General features: G+C 50.9%; 1 protein-coding gene across 8 annotated transcripts in view; it reads left to right on the top strand.

Annotated features, from left to right (window-relative positions):
* Positions 1 to 13368, top strand: part of PRDM2 (PR/SET domain 2) — a 124145-nt gene extending 110777 nt beyond the window's left edge. For all 8 annotated transcript variants that reach the window (XM_030805243.1, XM_030805232.1, XM_030805238.1 and 5 more), the window contains 2 exons: positions 4758 to 4901; positions 11448 to 13368. In XM_030805243.1, coding sequence (XP_030661103.1) covers positions 4758 to 4901; positions 11448 to 11473 — 170 coding nt within the window. In that variant the 3' untranslated portion in view covers positions 11474 to 13368. The remainder of the gene's footprint in view (positions 1 to 4757; positions 4902 to 11447) is intronic.
* The last annotated feature ends 376 nt before the right edge of the window (positions 13369 to 13744 follow it).

Here is a 13744-nt window from a genome sequence, read left to right on the forward strand (position 1 = left end):
AAGTCACAGAAGGACAGAAGGAAGACAGAAGGGAACTCCAGAGGCTGTGGGAACAGGGCTGGGGTTGCCGCTAAGGTGGGGAGGTCGGGGAAGGCCTCTTTCAGGAGAAGACACTTAAGCTGAGACCCAAAAGGTGGGAGGGAGAGAGCTGCGGGTGGAGGAGGGCAGGGCAGAGGAAAGCCAGGCGGGGAGCAACCAGGTAAGAAGAGCTTGGCCTGGCTGAGAGACAAGTGCACAGGGTGAATACAGAGTGCGTGAGGGGACCGGGAGTGTCGCGAGCAGGCTCACAGCACTCTAACTGTGTGGGAAGGGTTGGGCCACTTTTGCACTGGGCAGTGACGTGGTCCAGTGTCGTGGTCATGTCCGGTGGTCCTTATAAAGGCCTCTCTTGTTGCTTAGTGGAAAATGGATTGGTGGGGGCAGGGGGCAGCGTCCAAGTGGGGACAGTGCAGTGGCAATTGCCACAGTCCTCATGGAACGTGTTGATGCCACAGGTTGTGCTGAGTGGTGGCAGTGGGAGTGGAGAGAGGTGTGTGGACTTGGAGGCAGAATTAAGGGACCTGGAGATGGATCAGCTTGAGGGTGAGCACAGCGGGGGTCTCACAGGCCCCATGATCACAGCACACTGCCCGATGGTGCGCCTGCTTCAAATGTGTGTGGTTTCTAGGTCTATGGCCAATCTGAAGCAGCAAAATGAATAGAAGAGGAAGAAAAGGGCTGTTGGGCTTTAGTTGTAACAATAACACGTTTGGCAGTGCCATTTCCTGAGAAGAGTGACAAGAGTCCAGTGTGGCTGGAGCCTGGTAGGGGCGGGAGCAAGGTGGGACCCTAGCATGTCCCACTTTGCCGTGTTAAAGTGAGACACTCATTAGACATCCAAGTGAAGGGGCCCGGCAGGCAGTAGATGTGCGGGTCTGGAGCCCTGCCCAGGAGTTTGAGCCAAAAGTCTGACCGAAGTGTTGACAAAGTCTTCCTTGACATTCAGTCTTTAAGGACCAGTCAGGACCCTGGCTCACCTCCTGCTCCGATGCTTCCTGGGGTCACACCCACTAGGAGCATCTCACATGTGCTGGATTCTTCCCAGAAAGCAAAGTGCTGTCAATCCTGGTCACCAAAATGCTTCCAGCCCTGCTCTCTATTGGCAGGCTGGCAGGGACTGTCTCCATTTTAGAGAGGAGGAAACTGAGGCTCCGAGGCCGAGAGACAGGGAGTGGGTTACCCTGAGCCATACAGTCAATGAGAATGAGGATCGGAGGCCAGCCCCAGGTCTCCAGCGGCCATACTGCATCCTTCTGGGGCGAGGACTTCTCCATATGCGTCCACCACCCGCAACTGCCACAGTCACAACACTGTGCTGATACCTACTGGAGTGCCAGGATGCCCTGCACGGAGACCTTTCTCCAAAGTTAATCATTACTGTAACCCCAAATTGGTCTTCCCGCTTTGCAGAAGATCAACCTGGAACTCAGACAGGTCCATGACTCGCTGAGGTCACACAGCTAGTGGGTGGGAACGAAGAATCATGAGGCTCTGCACTAACCGCTACTGTGTCCTGGAGAAGCACCCAATTCCGGAGCCTTGGTCCTCGGTATTTAACATCTCGGGGCTGGGGGCACTGTGCTGTCATGAGTTCTTTGACAGTGAAGCACTTCTTGATCAGGAAGGACAGTCCCCCACGACATCCTGTCCCCGTCCTAACAGGAAACACACAATTAGTGACCTGGTGTTTCTTCAAAATGGTGGCCTAAGGAGCTGAAAGGCCTGGGCTCTGCTCCCCTGCGAAAGTCTCCATATCCGTCTGGGCCTCAGTTTTCTCATCCGGGAAAGGGGTATAAAAGCACTTGTTCTTCCTACCTCCTGGGCCGCTGGGAGGGTTCAGAGAGAGAGCTGAGAAAGTCCTTGGGACTCATGGAGGCCATGTTCATGTTGGCCGGCGTGGTCCTCCATTAGGCCAGGCAGTGGATGAAGGGTGGCAGAGGGGCCTCTGCCTTCAGGGGTTTTGCCCCCGACCTGCTCTCTCCACCCACATGGACGCCCTGAGCCGGGGAGGAGGCGCGCCCCCTGGTGGAGACACTGTGGTTGCTGCATCCGCAGGAGCCCAGGCGGAACAGATGCTAAAGGGAGACGTACTGGCTGGCTAGAGAGGCCTGGGAGGTCGGGGTGTTATTTTTGTGTGGTTGATCTGGCTTTTGGATATTTAGTAGCAGAGAGAGGGAGAAGCTGGATACTGATGATGCAGGGCTTGTCTGTCTCTAAAGCTTCTGCTGGTCTTGCTACACCACTGTAGACATTTGCCTAGGAAGGGGGACATTGTAGGGAGGGGACCTGCTCTTTGCCAGCTCTGTTTCTTATTGCCCAACAGGACACAGGAGTCCATGTCTCCAGCAGCCTCCCAGCTGGCTGCCTCCTCCCAGGTTGGGTCTCCTGGGGCACCAGCCAGCTAGAATGGGGTTGGGGGGGGGTGGCCACTAGCTGCAGAGACAGCCCCTCAGTCAGGCCCCCTCATGGGCCTTGGTGGCCCGTCAGGAGCACGGTTGTATGAAGCATGGGTCCTCCGTTTCCTCCTTAACTCTTGCACAGGCGAGTAGACTGAGCTGACCGTGGGCCTTGGCTGCACAGCACGGGGGAGGAATTCAAACAGGGGCAGCCCTGACCTTGACAGAGAGCCAGGCCCTCGGGGGTGGCTCACTAGCAGGTCTCTTAGTCTCGTCTAAGGCTTTTCTCTGGCACCTTCTACATATGCTCATCTGTTGATGCATTTGCTTATTTTAATATTGATTGAGGGCTCCCTTGCCAACATTGGCACTATCAGCATTTGGGGTTGTTAAATCTTTGTTGCGGAGGCCTGTCCTGGGCACTGTAGGAGGTTTAGCAGCACTCCTGGCCTTACCCTCCAGATGCCGGTAGCAGCAGCACCCTTCCCTCAGGTATGAAAGCCAACTATGTCTCCACACATTACCAAGTGTGTGCCCGGACTGAGAACCACTGATGTGAGCTCTGCCACGTGCCAACTTTGAGCTGGACTCCATTCCCATCTCCTGTTCCCGCAGTCAGAGCTGGCTCTGCAAACACCTGAAGCAGGTGGGGTTCCGGGCGTGTTCGTCCCTCCTGCTTTCCTACCTGCCTGGCCTCCCACCTCCTCTGACCTGGGCCGCCTTGTCCAGAGGCCCCCCTCACTTTCCATTCTTCCATCTGGAGAGGCAGACAGGTGACAGGCTCTCTGTGCCTCAGTTTCCTCATCTGTAAATTAGGGATAATAACAGTATCCACCTGGGTAGGTTTTGTGAAGAGTTAGATTGTTTGTCTATGGAAAGTACCTAGCACAGTTCTGGACATGCAGTGAGCCTGTATGTATCACTCTTACTCAGTGGGTGTTTGTTTGTTTGTTTATTTATTTATTTGAGATGGAGTCTTGCTCTGTCGCCCAGGCTGGAGTACAATGGAACAATCTCAGCTCACTGCAACCTCTGCCTCCCGGGTTCAAGCAATTCTCCTGCCTCAGCCTCCTGAGTAGCTGTGATTACAGGCATCCACCACCACGCCTGGATAATTTTTTGTATTTTTAGTAGAGACAGGGTTTCACTATGTTCGCCAGGCTGGTCTTGAACTCCTGACCTCAGGTGATCCACCCGCCTCAGCCTCCCAAAGTGCTGGGATTACAGGCATGAGCCACCGCACCTGGCCGGATGTTTATTTTTATTGTGCCAAGCTGGGGATGCAACAATGAACAAGACAAAGATCTTGACCTTGGGATCTCAGAGCTCATGAGAAAGGCAGACACCTTGTTCTGGGCTTTTAATTCAGTGTAACAAGTGCTGGGATGGGGACACCTAAGGGGCCTGTTGGAGGAACACCCCACCCAGGAGTTAAAGAAGGAAAGCTTCCTGGAGGAGGTAGCATCCCAGCTGGGATATGAAAGAGAAGTACAAGTTAGCTGAGTGAGGAAAGGAGAGGAATAATGGTGTGGGTTATCTATCTTTTAAATAAATTTTTAAAAAGCCCTTCTGAAAAAATCAAATCCCATTTACTGGGGGTGGTGGGAGGGTGATTTTCTGTACAAATAGGGCAAAACCATGCCCCCAAAATTCCTAGATTCACCTCTTTGGGAAGCCATGTCACCCCTGTGAGATACTCAGCATGGAAGTGCTTGGCACAGGATAGATGTGGAGTGTGGGGTTAAGGGCAGGGAGGGGACCTGCCTCCATCCCCAGGAACCCAGCCCATGTGCAGGTGTGTTTGTACTTTGATAACAGTAACCTCCCCAGATGCTTTCTGCCTTATGGCTGTTAGGGCCTGGCAGGAGGGGAGAGCAGGGAGGCACGTGGGGAAATGGAATCAGAGAAGGGGAGAGCAGGGTGGCACGTGGGGAAATGGAATCAGAGAAGGGCAAAGCCGTTGTTTTGATGCAATCGGAGTCATTCTGGCGCACCTGCATGTCCACTGGGGGTCACCAGACAGCACTGCCCATCATGGTGTCTCAGAACCAGCCCAGTGGACACTCCTCTCGCCCGTGTTTCTGCGATCGCCTCCGAGGGGAGAGAATTGGTGGATTGGACAAGGAGAAGTGCACATTGGTGGTTAAAGCTCATGTCCTATTAGCTGACTCCAGGCACCTGGCCTCAAGGTGTCCAGGAAGTGCAGTCCTGCCCTCCGGGCCTGGGAAGTGGTGACCAGCACTAAGGAAGCCCCCTCAGCAATGTCTAGGGCACTGGGCTGGGCTCCTGGTGACAATGTGTGTTGTTCCTCTTCCTGCACAGCTACAGCCTCCGCTTGGCGTCCCGATGCTCTCCACCAGCGGCCCCGTACATCACCAGGCAGTATAGGAAGGTCAAAGCCCCGGCTGCAGCCCAGTTCCAGGGACCATTCTTCAAAGAGTAGACACTCTGCCTGCTCCCTGACAGGTACGAGGCAGGACGGAACAGCTTCTGGCACTGTTTGGGTGGGTCAAGGGGGTGTGGGCTTGGGTCTTGGGTGGGGAGGGAAGGAGAGAAAGCGGTGGGTGTGATTGCTTGTGTGTACCAGGCATGGTGCTAGGGCCTCCTTCCAGGAGGGCACTTAGCTGAGTGCAGACTCTGGACCACCTGTTTCACATCCCAGCTCTGCCACTTCCTGGCTACGAACTTCAAGCAAGTTACTTAGTCTTTCTGAGCCTCAGTTTCCACATTTGTACAGTGGGCACTACAGTAGTACCTACTTTATAGGGTGATTGTGAGAATTACAAGTGTCAAATGTACAAAGCACCTAGAAGAGTGTCTGCCACACAGTAAGCACTAAGTCATTACTGGAGTAATAATGATAAAAATAGAAATTATACTCAGTTCTCAATTGCCTCAGAGGCGTTAAGCCCAGAAGAGATGACAGAGTTCCTATTCTCACGATGTATTTGAAAGTAAAAATAATACAGGTGCAGTCACCCTAATCCAAAAATCCAAAATCTGAAACGCCTCAAAATCTGAACTTGAGTGAGGACATGATACTCGAAGGAAATGCTCATTGGAGCATTTCGGATTTCAGATTTTGGATTAGGGATGCTGAACCAGCAAGTATGTAATGCAAATATTCCAAAATCCAAAAAAAATTCAAAATCCAAAACATTTCGGGTCTCAAGCATTTCAGATAAGGGATATGTAATCTGTCCTGATCCATAAAATATAAAACTCAGATTGACATTGGACTAAAACAGTCTCTTCCTAGGTTTTCTGATGGTAAAAGCCTGGAATTACTCTAAGATTTCTGTTGGATAAAAACATGGAAACTAGACTTTTCATTTTTGGAGTACCTGGGTTCTGCTGGCGACCCATGAGCAGGCTTGGCCCTCCCTGTTGGTGACACCACACGACTGCATTCATTGTATCCCCAAGGCCAGCATCTCAAAGTGATCAGAGGACATCATACATCAGAAGATCTAAGATGCTGTTATAAATACAGACCTCAGAGTCCAGTTCCAAATGTACAAAATGGCCAAAATGGCTCAAACCCCATTTACTGGACTATAGTACGAATAGGGCCAAACTCCATTAAAAAATCTCGAGTTCGGCCAGGCGCAGTGGCTCACGCCTGTAATCCCAGCACTTTGGGAGGCCGAGGCGGGTGGATCACGAGGTCAGGAGATGGAGACCATCCTGGCTAACACAGTGAAACTCCGTCTCTACTAAAAATACAAAAAAATTAGCCGGGCATGGTGGTGGGCACCTGTAGTCCCAGCTACTCAGGAGGCTGAGGCAGGAGAATGGTGTGAACCCGGGAGGTGGAGCTTGCAGTGAGCAAATCTCGAGTTCACATCTCTGTGGGAAGTCACATCACCCCTGTGAGATACCCAGCATGGAAGTGGTTGGCCCAGGACAGACGTTGAATACGGGGTTAATGGGAGGGAGGGGACTGGCCACCACCCCCCACAGTATTGGTGGGTGGGTATTGATGGCACAGGCCCATCCTGGTGGGTGTGACCAGGGAACCTGCATTAGCAGATGGCTCCCTGGTTCTGGGACACACTTAGGTTTGGGGATGCCTGCTTGACACAAGGCGTTGGTTAAAACACAAGCCAGGGTCGTTTGGAATGAGAGTGTAGTTCAAGGCAAGAATGGGCTGAATTCTGAAACTCTGAGGTCTTTTGTATTATGCCAGGAAGAGAAGACCCTTTCTTCCTTCTGCCTGCCCTCCAACCCCAAGACTTCACTTCTTCACTTCTCTCTTTCCTTTTTTTTTTTTTTTTTTTTTTTTAGACAGTCTCACTCTGTTGCCAGGCTGGAGTGCACGATCTTGGCTCACTGCAACCTCCACCTCCCAGGTTCAAGCAATTCCCCTGCCTCAGCCTCCTGAGTAGCTGGGACTACAGGCACTCACTACTACGCCCAGCTAATTTTTTTTTTTTTTTTTGTATTTTAGTAGAGACAGGGTTTCACCATGTTGGCCAGGATGGTCTTGATCTCCTGACCTCATGATCTGCCTGCCTCTGCCTCCCAAAGTGCTGAGATTACAGGCATGAGCCGCTGCTCCTGGCTTTTTACTTCTCTCTTTCTTAAGCAGTTGGAGTTTCTGGCTTGGCTTTATTCCTCTGGGGTTTGGGGAGGTGAGCAAAAATAAAATCCACTCTTGCCCAGAGAGTCTGTTGTCAGCCGCTGGAATTGAACCTGTCTCTCTGGGGCCAGCTGCTCCCTGACAGGGAAACCTGGAGACTTGACCCTGAGCTGGAGTCTCATGGAACAATGTTGAAATAGACTCTAAGATAGTACAGAGCTGGGAGGCCCTGGGAGATGTACCTCCCATTTTACAGATGGAAAAATTGAGGCCCCAAGAGAAGAGTCACAGGATGTGGCTAGAATCTTCTGGAAAATGAGAGGCCATGCCAGGATGAACAATTCTGACTCTGGGAACCATTTGTGTCCAGCATCCTCCTTGTGGCCAAGGCTGCTGTGTGAACCTTCTGTGTTGATGGGCACCCAGGAATTGCTTCCACCCCAGAGCAGACATTCTCTGCAGCTGGAGGGAGAGCCAGGTGCAACTGGCTCTAAACAGACTGGGCCATTTCTGTTGGCCACTGCAGGCTTGGCCATGACGAAGATGAAATGTATGTAGCATTTGCCAAGCCTTATGAATTTAGGCTCTGCCCCAGTGCCAAGCACTGTCCTAGGTGGTGGCCTTCTTTTGGCTTCTTTAAAAACACATACAGTTTCCCAAGCTAAGCGATCAAATGAAGAGAGGCCTAACGTCATTTGCCTCTGCATCTTGTGGTCTCTGCTCACCAACAACGAAGGCTCCAAACTCATCAGTTTCATGTAACTTGCTCCTTAAAATCTTATGTAGCTTTTCCCCCATTTTTTAAATTGGTACTTACACCAAGCATGTGCTACTTATATTATTTTTAAAATAATTTAAAAAAAAATCTCTTTACACTGTTTGCCTTAGTTAGCTCAGGCTGCCATCACAAAATACCACTGACTGTGTGGCTTAAATATTGAACAGAAATTTATTTCCTGATGGTTCTTGAGGCTGCAAGTACCAGATCAGGGTGCCACCATAGCCAGGTTCTGGTGAGGGCCCACTTCCTGGCTTGCAGACGGCCACCTTATTGCAGTGTCCTCACGTGGCGGGGGCCTGGGGGAGAGCAAGCTCTCTGGTGTCTCTTCTTAGAAGTCCGCTCATCTCATCATGAGCCCTGTTTCGTGATCTCATCTAAGCCTAATCACCTCCCAAAGGCCCCACCTCCAAATACCATCACAGGGAGGGGTTAGGGCTTCAGCCTGAGGGTTTTAGGGAGACACAGTTCAGTCCATAGCACTGTTTAACACAGCTCCAGATTTATGAAAATGCCACAGCAAAGTATTTTAGTTCAGGAAGGTGTGTGCAGGCCAAAGCCCTCATTTTACAGAGACGGAAACTGACACGGAGGGGCGTGTGGCGGAACTGGCATCAACACTCTGGTCTTCTGATTCCTGGGATGGATCCTCGACTTCTAAATGGGCCGTGCCTCCTTGCAAAACTGTGTGTGCATGTGGGTTTTGTTCAGAAAAAAGGATGGCCTTCTCGAAGGACCCATGGCCTTGGCTGCTTTGCCTGCTCTTGCCCATTCCAGATTCAAGGCTTCGTCACCCGTCTCCCGGACAGTTTGAATGCAGCAAGAATGAACACAGAGGAGCTTGGTTTCTGGCAAGCCCTGCCTTTCACCAGCCTCTGCAGCACCCCCTTTACACCCCTTTACACAAAGTCCAGAGGTTTCTGTTCACTTTTAAGTGCAGAAAAGTGCCGCACTGTCCAGTCTATAGGGAGGCTTCCTTTGCACATCCTGTCTTCACCCTGCGTCTTTCCCACCCCAGGGGTTCAGCGAGAGGCCCAGGGAAGGGACAGCCTCTCACCTGTCTGGCCACCATTGTGATCCTTCTCTCAGCTGTTGCTGCTCCTTTGGCTAAGACCATCGGCCTCAGGGCCCGCTGTGGGCAGGATTTCTGACATGCGCTCCCTCCTGGGGTCCTGGGAGTGGGGTGTGTAGAGGTTGCCCATCCCGGCCCGTCTCCCTCGTATGAGAGCTCCCCTCTGCCTCAGGTCCAGCCCCCAGCTCCTGCTGCTGTGGCCTCCCCAGAGGGCTGCCCTCTCGGTGGGGGACTGGCAAGATGGCTCCTTTAATGGATCCCACGTGACCCAGGGGAGGCCCACACTTGCTAGCCACGCCAGGCCAAGGGAATGCAGCCACTCCATAGCTGGCCCCGCCTCTGCTTCCTTTTTTTCCCCCTGCCCTGGCTCATGGGCACAGGCAGACAGGCCAGTCTGCTGCCTAAGCAGGCGTCCCTCTGGGAAGGGATGCGTCCTCTCTTGAAGACATCCCACTCACCCGCAAACAGCCCTTTCCAGCCCCATCGGGACATTTCAGGGAATTGAAATGAACATAGCGTAGTGGTTAGGTGCAGCGTGTCTGGAGCTATCCCTTCAGTGGCTACTTCACTCTACTGTGTTTCAATTCACGCGTCTGTGAAATGGGTTAATAATAATAATAATACCTCTCTCATGGGTTTGTTGAGAAGATTGCATAGGTTAGTGAATGAAAAACCCTTAGCAAAGTGCCTGGTATGCAATAAGCCTTCCATAAACAACTGGTATTATTATTATTATTATTGAAATATTACATTATTAGCGGTAGTAATAATAATAGCAGTAGTTATTTTTAGTAATAGTAATGGTGACCAGGTGCACTGGGCAAGAGAACTGTATCCCTGAACTTGGCCCAGCCCAATTCAATCCAATGCAGTGAACGTTTATTTATTCATTTGTTTTGAGACAGGGTTTTACTCTGTCGCCCAGGCTGGAGTGCAGTGGTGCAGTCTCAGCTTGCTGCAACCTCTGCCTCCCAGGTTCAAGGGATTCTCCTCCTTAGCCTCCTGAGTAGCTGGGATTACAGGCACCCACCACCACACCTGGCTAATTTTTGTATTTTTAGTAGAGATGGGGTTTCATCATGTTGGCCAGGCTGGTCTCAAACTCCTGACCTCAAGTGATCTGCCCACCTCAGCCTCTCAAAGTGCTGGGATTACAGACGCGAGCCACCGCGCCCAGCCTGCAGTGAACATTATTAAGGATTCACCCATGTGCTCAGCTCTGGACTAAGCACTGTGAATCTGGTTTCTGAGGAGGAAGCATGTGGGAACAGCCATTGCCTCCCGACTGGAAGAGCACACAGACGCTGGAGTGAGTGAGCCTGACCTGGGTTCAAGTCTCACCTCTGCTGCTCATCATCGGCAGACTTGTTAAAGTTATTTCTCCTCTCTGAGCCTCCATTTCTTTCATATAGAATGGGGATCTGTGTTGCCTGCCATGAGGGTTGTTGTGAACATCCAAAGGAAATTAAGCAGGAGTACAATCACTTTGGAAAACTATTTGGCAGTGTCGACTGATGCTGAACATGTGGGTACCTCAGGACCCAGCAGTCCCACTGCAGGGGACATACTCAGCAGATATGTATCCACGTGCACCAGGAAACACCTATGAGAATGCTGATATGTTATCTATGGACATCCTACAACCCAGCATTTCTGCTTAGCAGAAATGCATACGTATATGCACCATACGTGTCCTCTAGACACATGCAAGAATGTTCTAGCAGCATGACTCACATGGCACCGAACTGGAAGTTCCCCATTGTGGATCAGCAGAGGAATAGATGGATAGAGGTGGTGTATTTCTTTTTCTCTCTCTTTTTTTTTTGAGACGGAGTCTCGCTCTGTCGCCCAGGCTGGAGGGCAGTGGTGTGATCTGGGATCACTGCAAGCTCCGCCTCCCAGGTTCACGCCATTCTCCTGCCTCAGCCTCCTAAGTAGCTGGGACTACAGGCACTTGCCACCATGCTGGGCTAATTTTTTGTATTTTTAGTAGAGACGGGGTTTCACCCTAGCCAGGATGGTCTCAATCTCCTGACCTCATGATCTGCTCGCCTCGGCCTCCCAAAGTGCTGGGATTACAGGCGTGAGCCACCACGCCTGGCCGAGCTGGTGTGTTTCTATTATAGCACACTACATAACAACAAGGTTGAAAACATCAACCACATGCACAGAATGGGTGCCTCTCACAGACACTCGGTAGAAAAAGCCAGACGCAGGAGGAGATTACTCAAGATTACTGATTGACCCTATTTATTTAACTTAAAAAATGGGTGAAATCAGTCTATGGTGTTAGAGGTGAGGACAGTGGTTCTTCCCAAGGGCAGGAGGGTTCATGGATCCTTAAAGGGGTCACGGGTCAGGGGCTGATGGGCGGCTGTCATGTTCTGATTCTTCATCTGGGTGCCAGCTCTGCAGGTGTATTCACTGTGAAAATCCATCAAGCTGTGCTTTTTGCTCTATGTATGGTATGTTTCAATAAAGAGTTTAGTTACAAAATTAAGTGCAATAACGCATGGACCACCGCGATCTGCACTGAATGTGTACTTACCATTATTCTTTTTATTTTCTTTTTCTCCTCAGCACCTGAAGTGACCTGGAATCAGTGAAGCCAAAGGGACTGGCGGTCTGCCCTGCAGGGAGTACCGACCTATCCCAGTTGTGTGAGCCTGCGAGAGAAAGGGAGTGCATGTGCGTACGTGCATGTGTGCGCGTGTGTGTGTTCACGTGTTCTCGTGCGGGTGCGTGAGTGGTCTTCAAACAAGGGTCCCGAACCCCGGGGCGGCAGGAAGGCGGCCGGCTCCACGCTGTCCTTTGGGATGATACTTGGATGCAGCTCTTGGGACCGTGTTCTGCAGCTCGGCCTTCCTGTTGGGGTGGGGCCTCTCCTACTATGCAATTTTTCAAGAGCTCCTTGACCCTGCTTTTTGCTTCTTGAGTTGTCTTTTGCCATTATGGGGACTTTGGTTTGACCCAGGGGTCAGCCTTAGGAAGGCCTTCAGGAGGAGGCCGAGTTCCCCTTCAGTACCACCCCTCTCTCCCCACCTTCCCTCTCCCCGCAACATCTCTGGGAATCAATAGCATATTGACACGTTGGAGCCAAGCCTGAACATTCCCCTTGGCCCCAGCACATGGAAAACCCCCTTTCTTGACTAAGGTGTCTGAGTTTCTGGCTCTTGAGTCATTTCCTGACTTGAAATTCTCATCAGTCCATTGCTCTTGAGTCTTTGCAGAGAACCTCAAATCAGGTGCACGTGGGAGAAAGACTTTGTCCCCACTTACAGATCTATCTCCTCCCTTGGGAAGGGCAGGGAATGGGGATGGTGTATGGAGGGGAGGGATCTCCTGTGCCCTTCATTGCCACACTTGGTGGGACCACGAACACCTTTAGTGTCTGAGCTTCTCAAATTAGCTGCAATAGGAAACAAACAAATTGGGAAATGAAAAAAAAAATGGGAAGATTAAAAAGCACAGGGGGAAGAAGAAGAGATTTCAGAGGCCGTCCTGCCAGGGGTGGACGGGGCTGACTTCAGTTCTCTGGAGGACAGTTAGTCCATGTCTCGGAGAAACGGGTGAGCTGAGCTTGGCGTTTGGACCCAGTTCAGTGAGGTTCTTGGGTTTTGTGCCTTTGGGGCAGACCCCAGACAAGGATGTCTGAGACCACTTGGGTGCTGTTTTCTCAGCTCCAATTTCAATAGTGAGCTATCAAACCCAGAGCGGAAGGAGGGAGCCCTGATGAGTACGATTTTTCACACAATAAAGGGATTTTTTTTTTTCAGGGCTACTATGGTTGATCTTGCAACTCTGTAAATATGTATGTAGACACTTTTAAAAGCACGTATTTATGTCCCTGACTGTAAATGCTCCATTTTTAAAGTTTTATAACTTGTGTTATTTAATGAGTCAGTCAATCGGCTGCAGTATGGGGTCTGATAAGGATCTAGGAGAAGGGTCTTATGCAGACCCTCACATGGGCAGAAAAATGGTGATCATTGGCCGACATCACAGTTTTCCTCTTTCCCACCCAGCTAAAAACCGTTGTTTGCTTTAAATTTTCATAAACCGGAATCCTTTCACCCGCTCCTACAGTTAACCCTCACGAGCATGAAGTGCGGTGGCTGTTCCTTATCCTAATGGTGCGCTTTTGTCCCGTAAATGTTAACACTCAGGAACCATACCCCGGCCTCTCAGTTCGTGAGGGCCTCCCCCCGCAGCAGCGAGGAAAGCTCACAAACCCCAAACCTGGCAAGTCACCTGCAGCCCATGGTGAGCCCTGGGAAGTGTGGTTGAGGCCTTGGGGTCACTCCTTTTTTGCATGTGCAAATGTGCTGGTCACCCTTCAACGCTCCCAGACGGTCAGGAAAACTGTTCCAATCATGAAAAGGGGGGATAATTTTGTAAAAGTGGCGTTTCCTGGTCAGTGGTGGTCTTCAAGGTGACAGCTCTGTATCTGCCATGTGAAGAGAATTAACAATAAAAGTGTGAAGAGCGATTGTGAGGAACAGGCGTGGGAGTGATCATTTTGGTTTCTGTGCTCTGTCTTCTGTGTTGGTGGTTTTGGTGGGAGTGGGGTGGGGGGTCCCTGAACGCTCCCTCCCAGCAACAGGAGGAACCAAGGGCTCAAGGAAACTCACTCTGGAAACGTCCCACCTGGTAAGTAAGGCTACTCTGGCACCTGCCAGCCAGCGAGTTGAACCACATCACTGAGACCAGAAAGAACTCTTTTGATTGCAAATACATTCTCGTCTTTAAACAGCTTTATTGAGAGTTAATCCACAGATCATACCACTTAACCACTTAAGCGTACACATCAGTGGCTTTTAGTATATTCAGTGTCGTGCAGCCATCTCCACAATTGATATTTTTTTTTTTTTTGAGAA

Source organism: Nomascus leucogenys, chromosome 24 (genome assembly GCF_006542625.1).
Source record: "Nomascus leucogenys isolate Asia chromosome 24, Asia_NLE_v1, whole genome shotgun sequence".
Classification (NCBI taxonomy): domain Eukaryota; kingdom Metazoa; phylum Chordata; class Mammalia; order Primates; family Hylobatidae; genus Nomascus; species Nomascus leucogenys.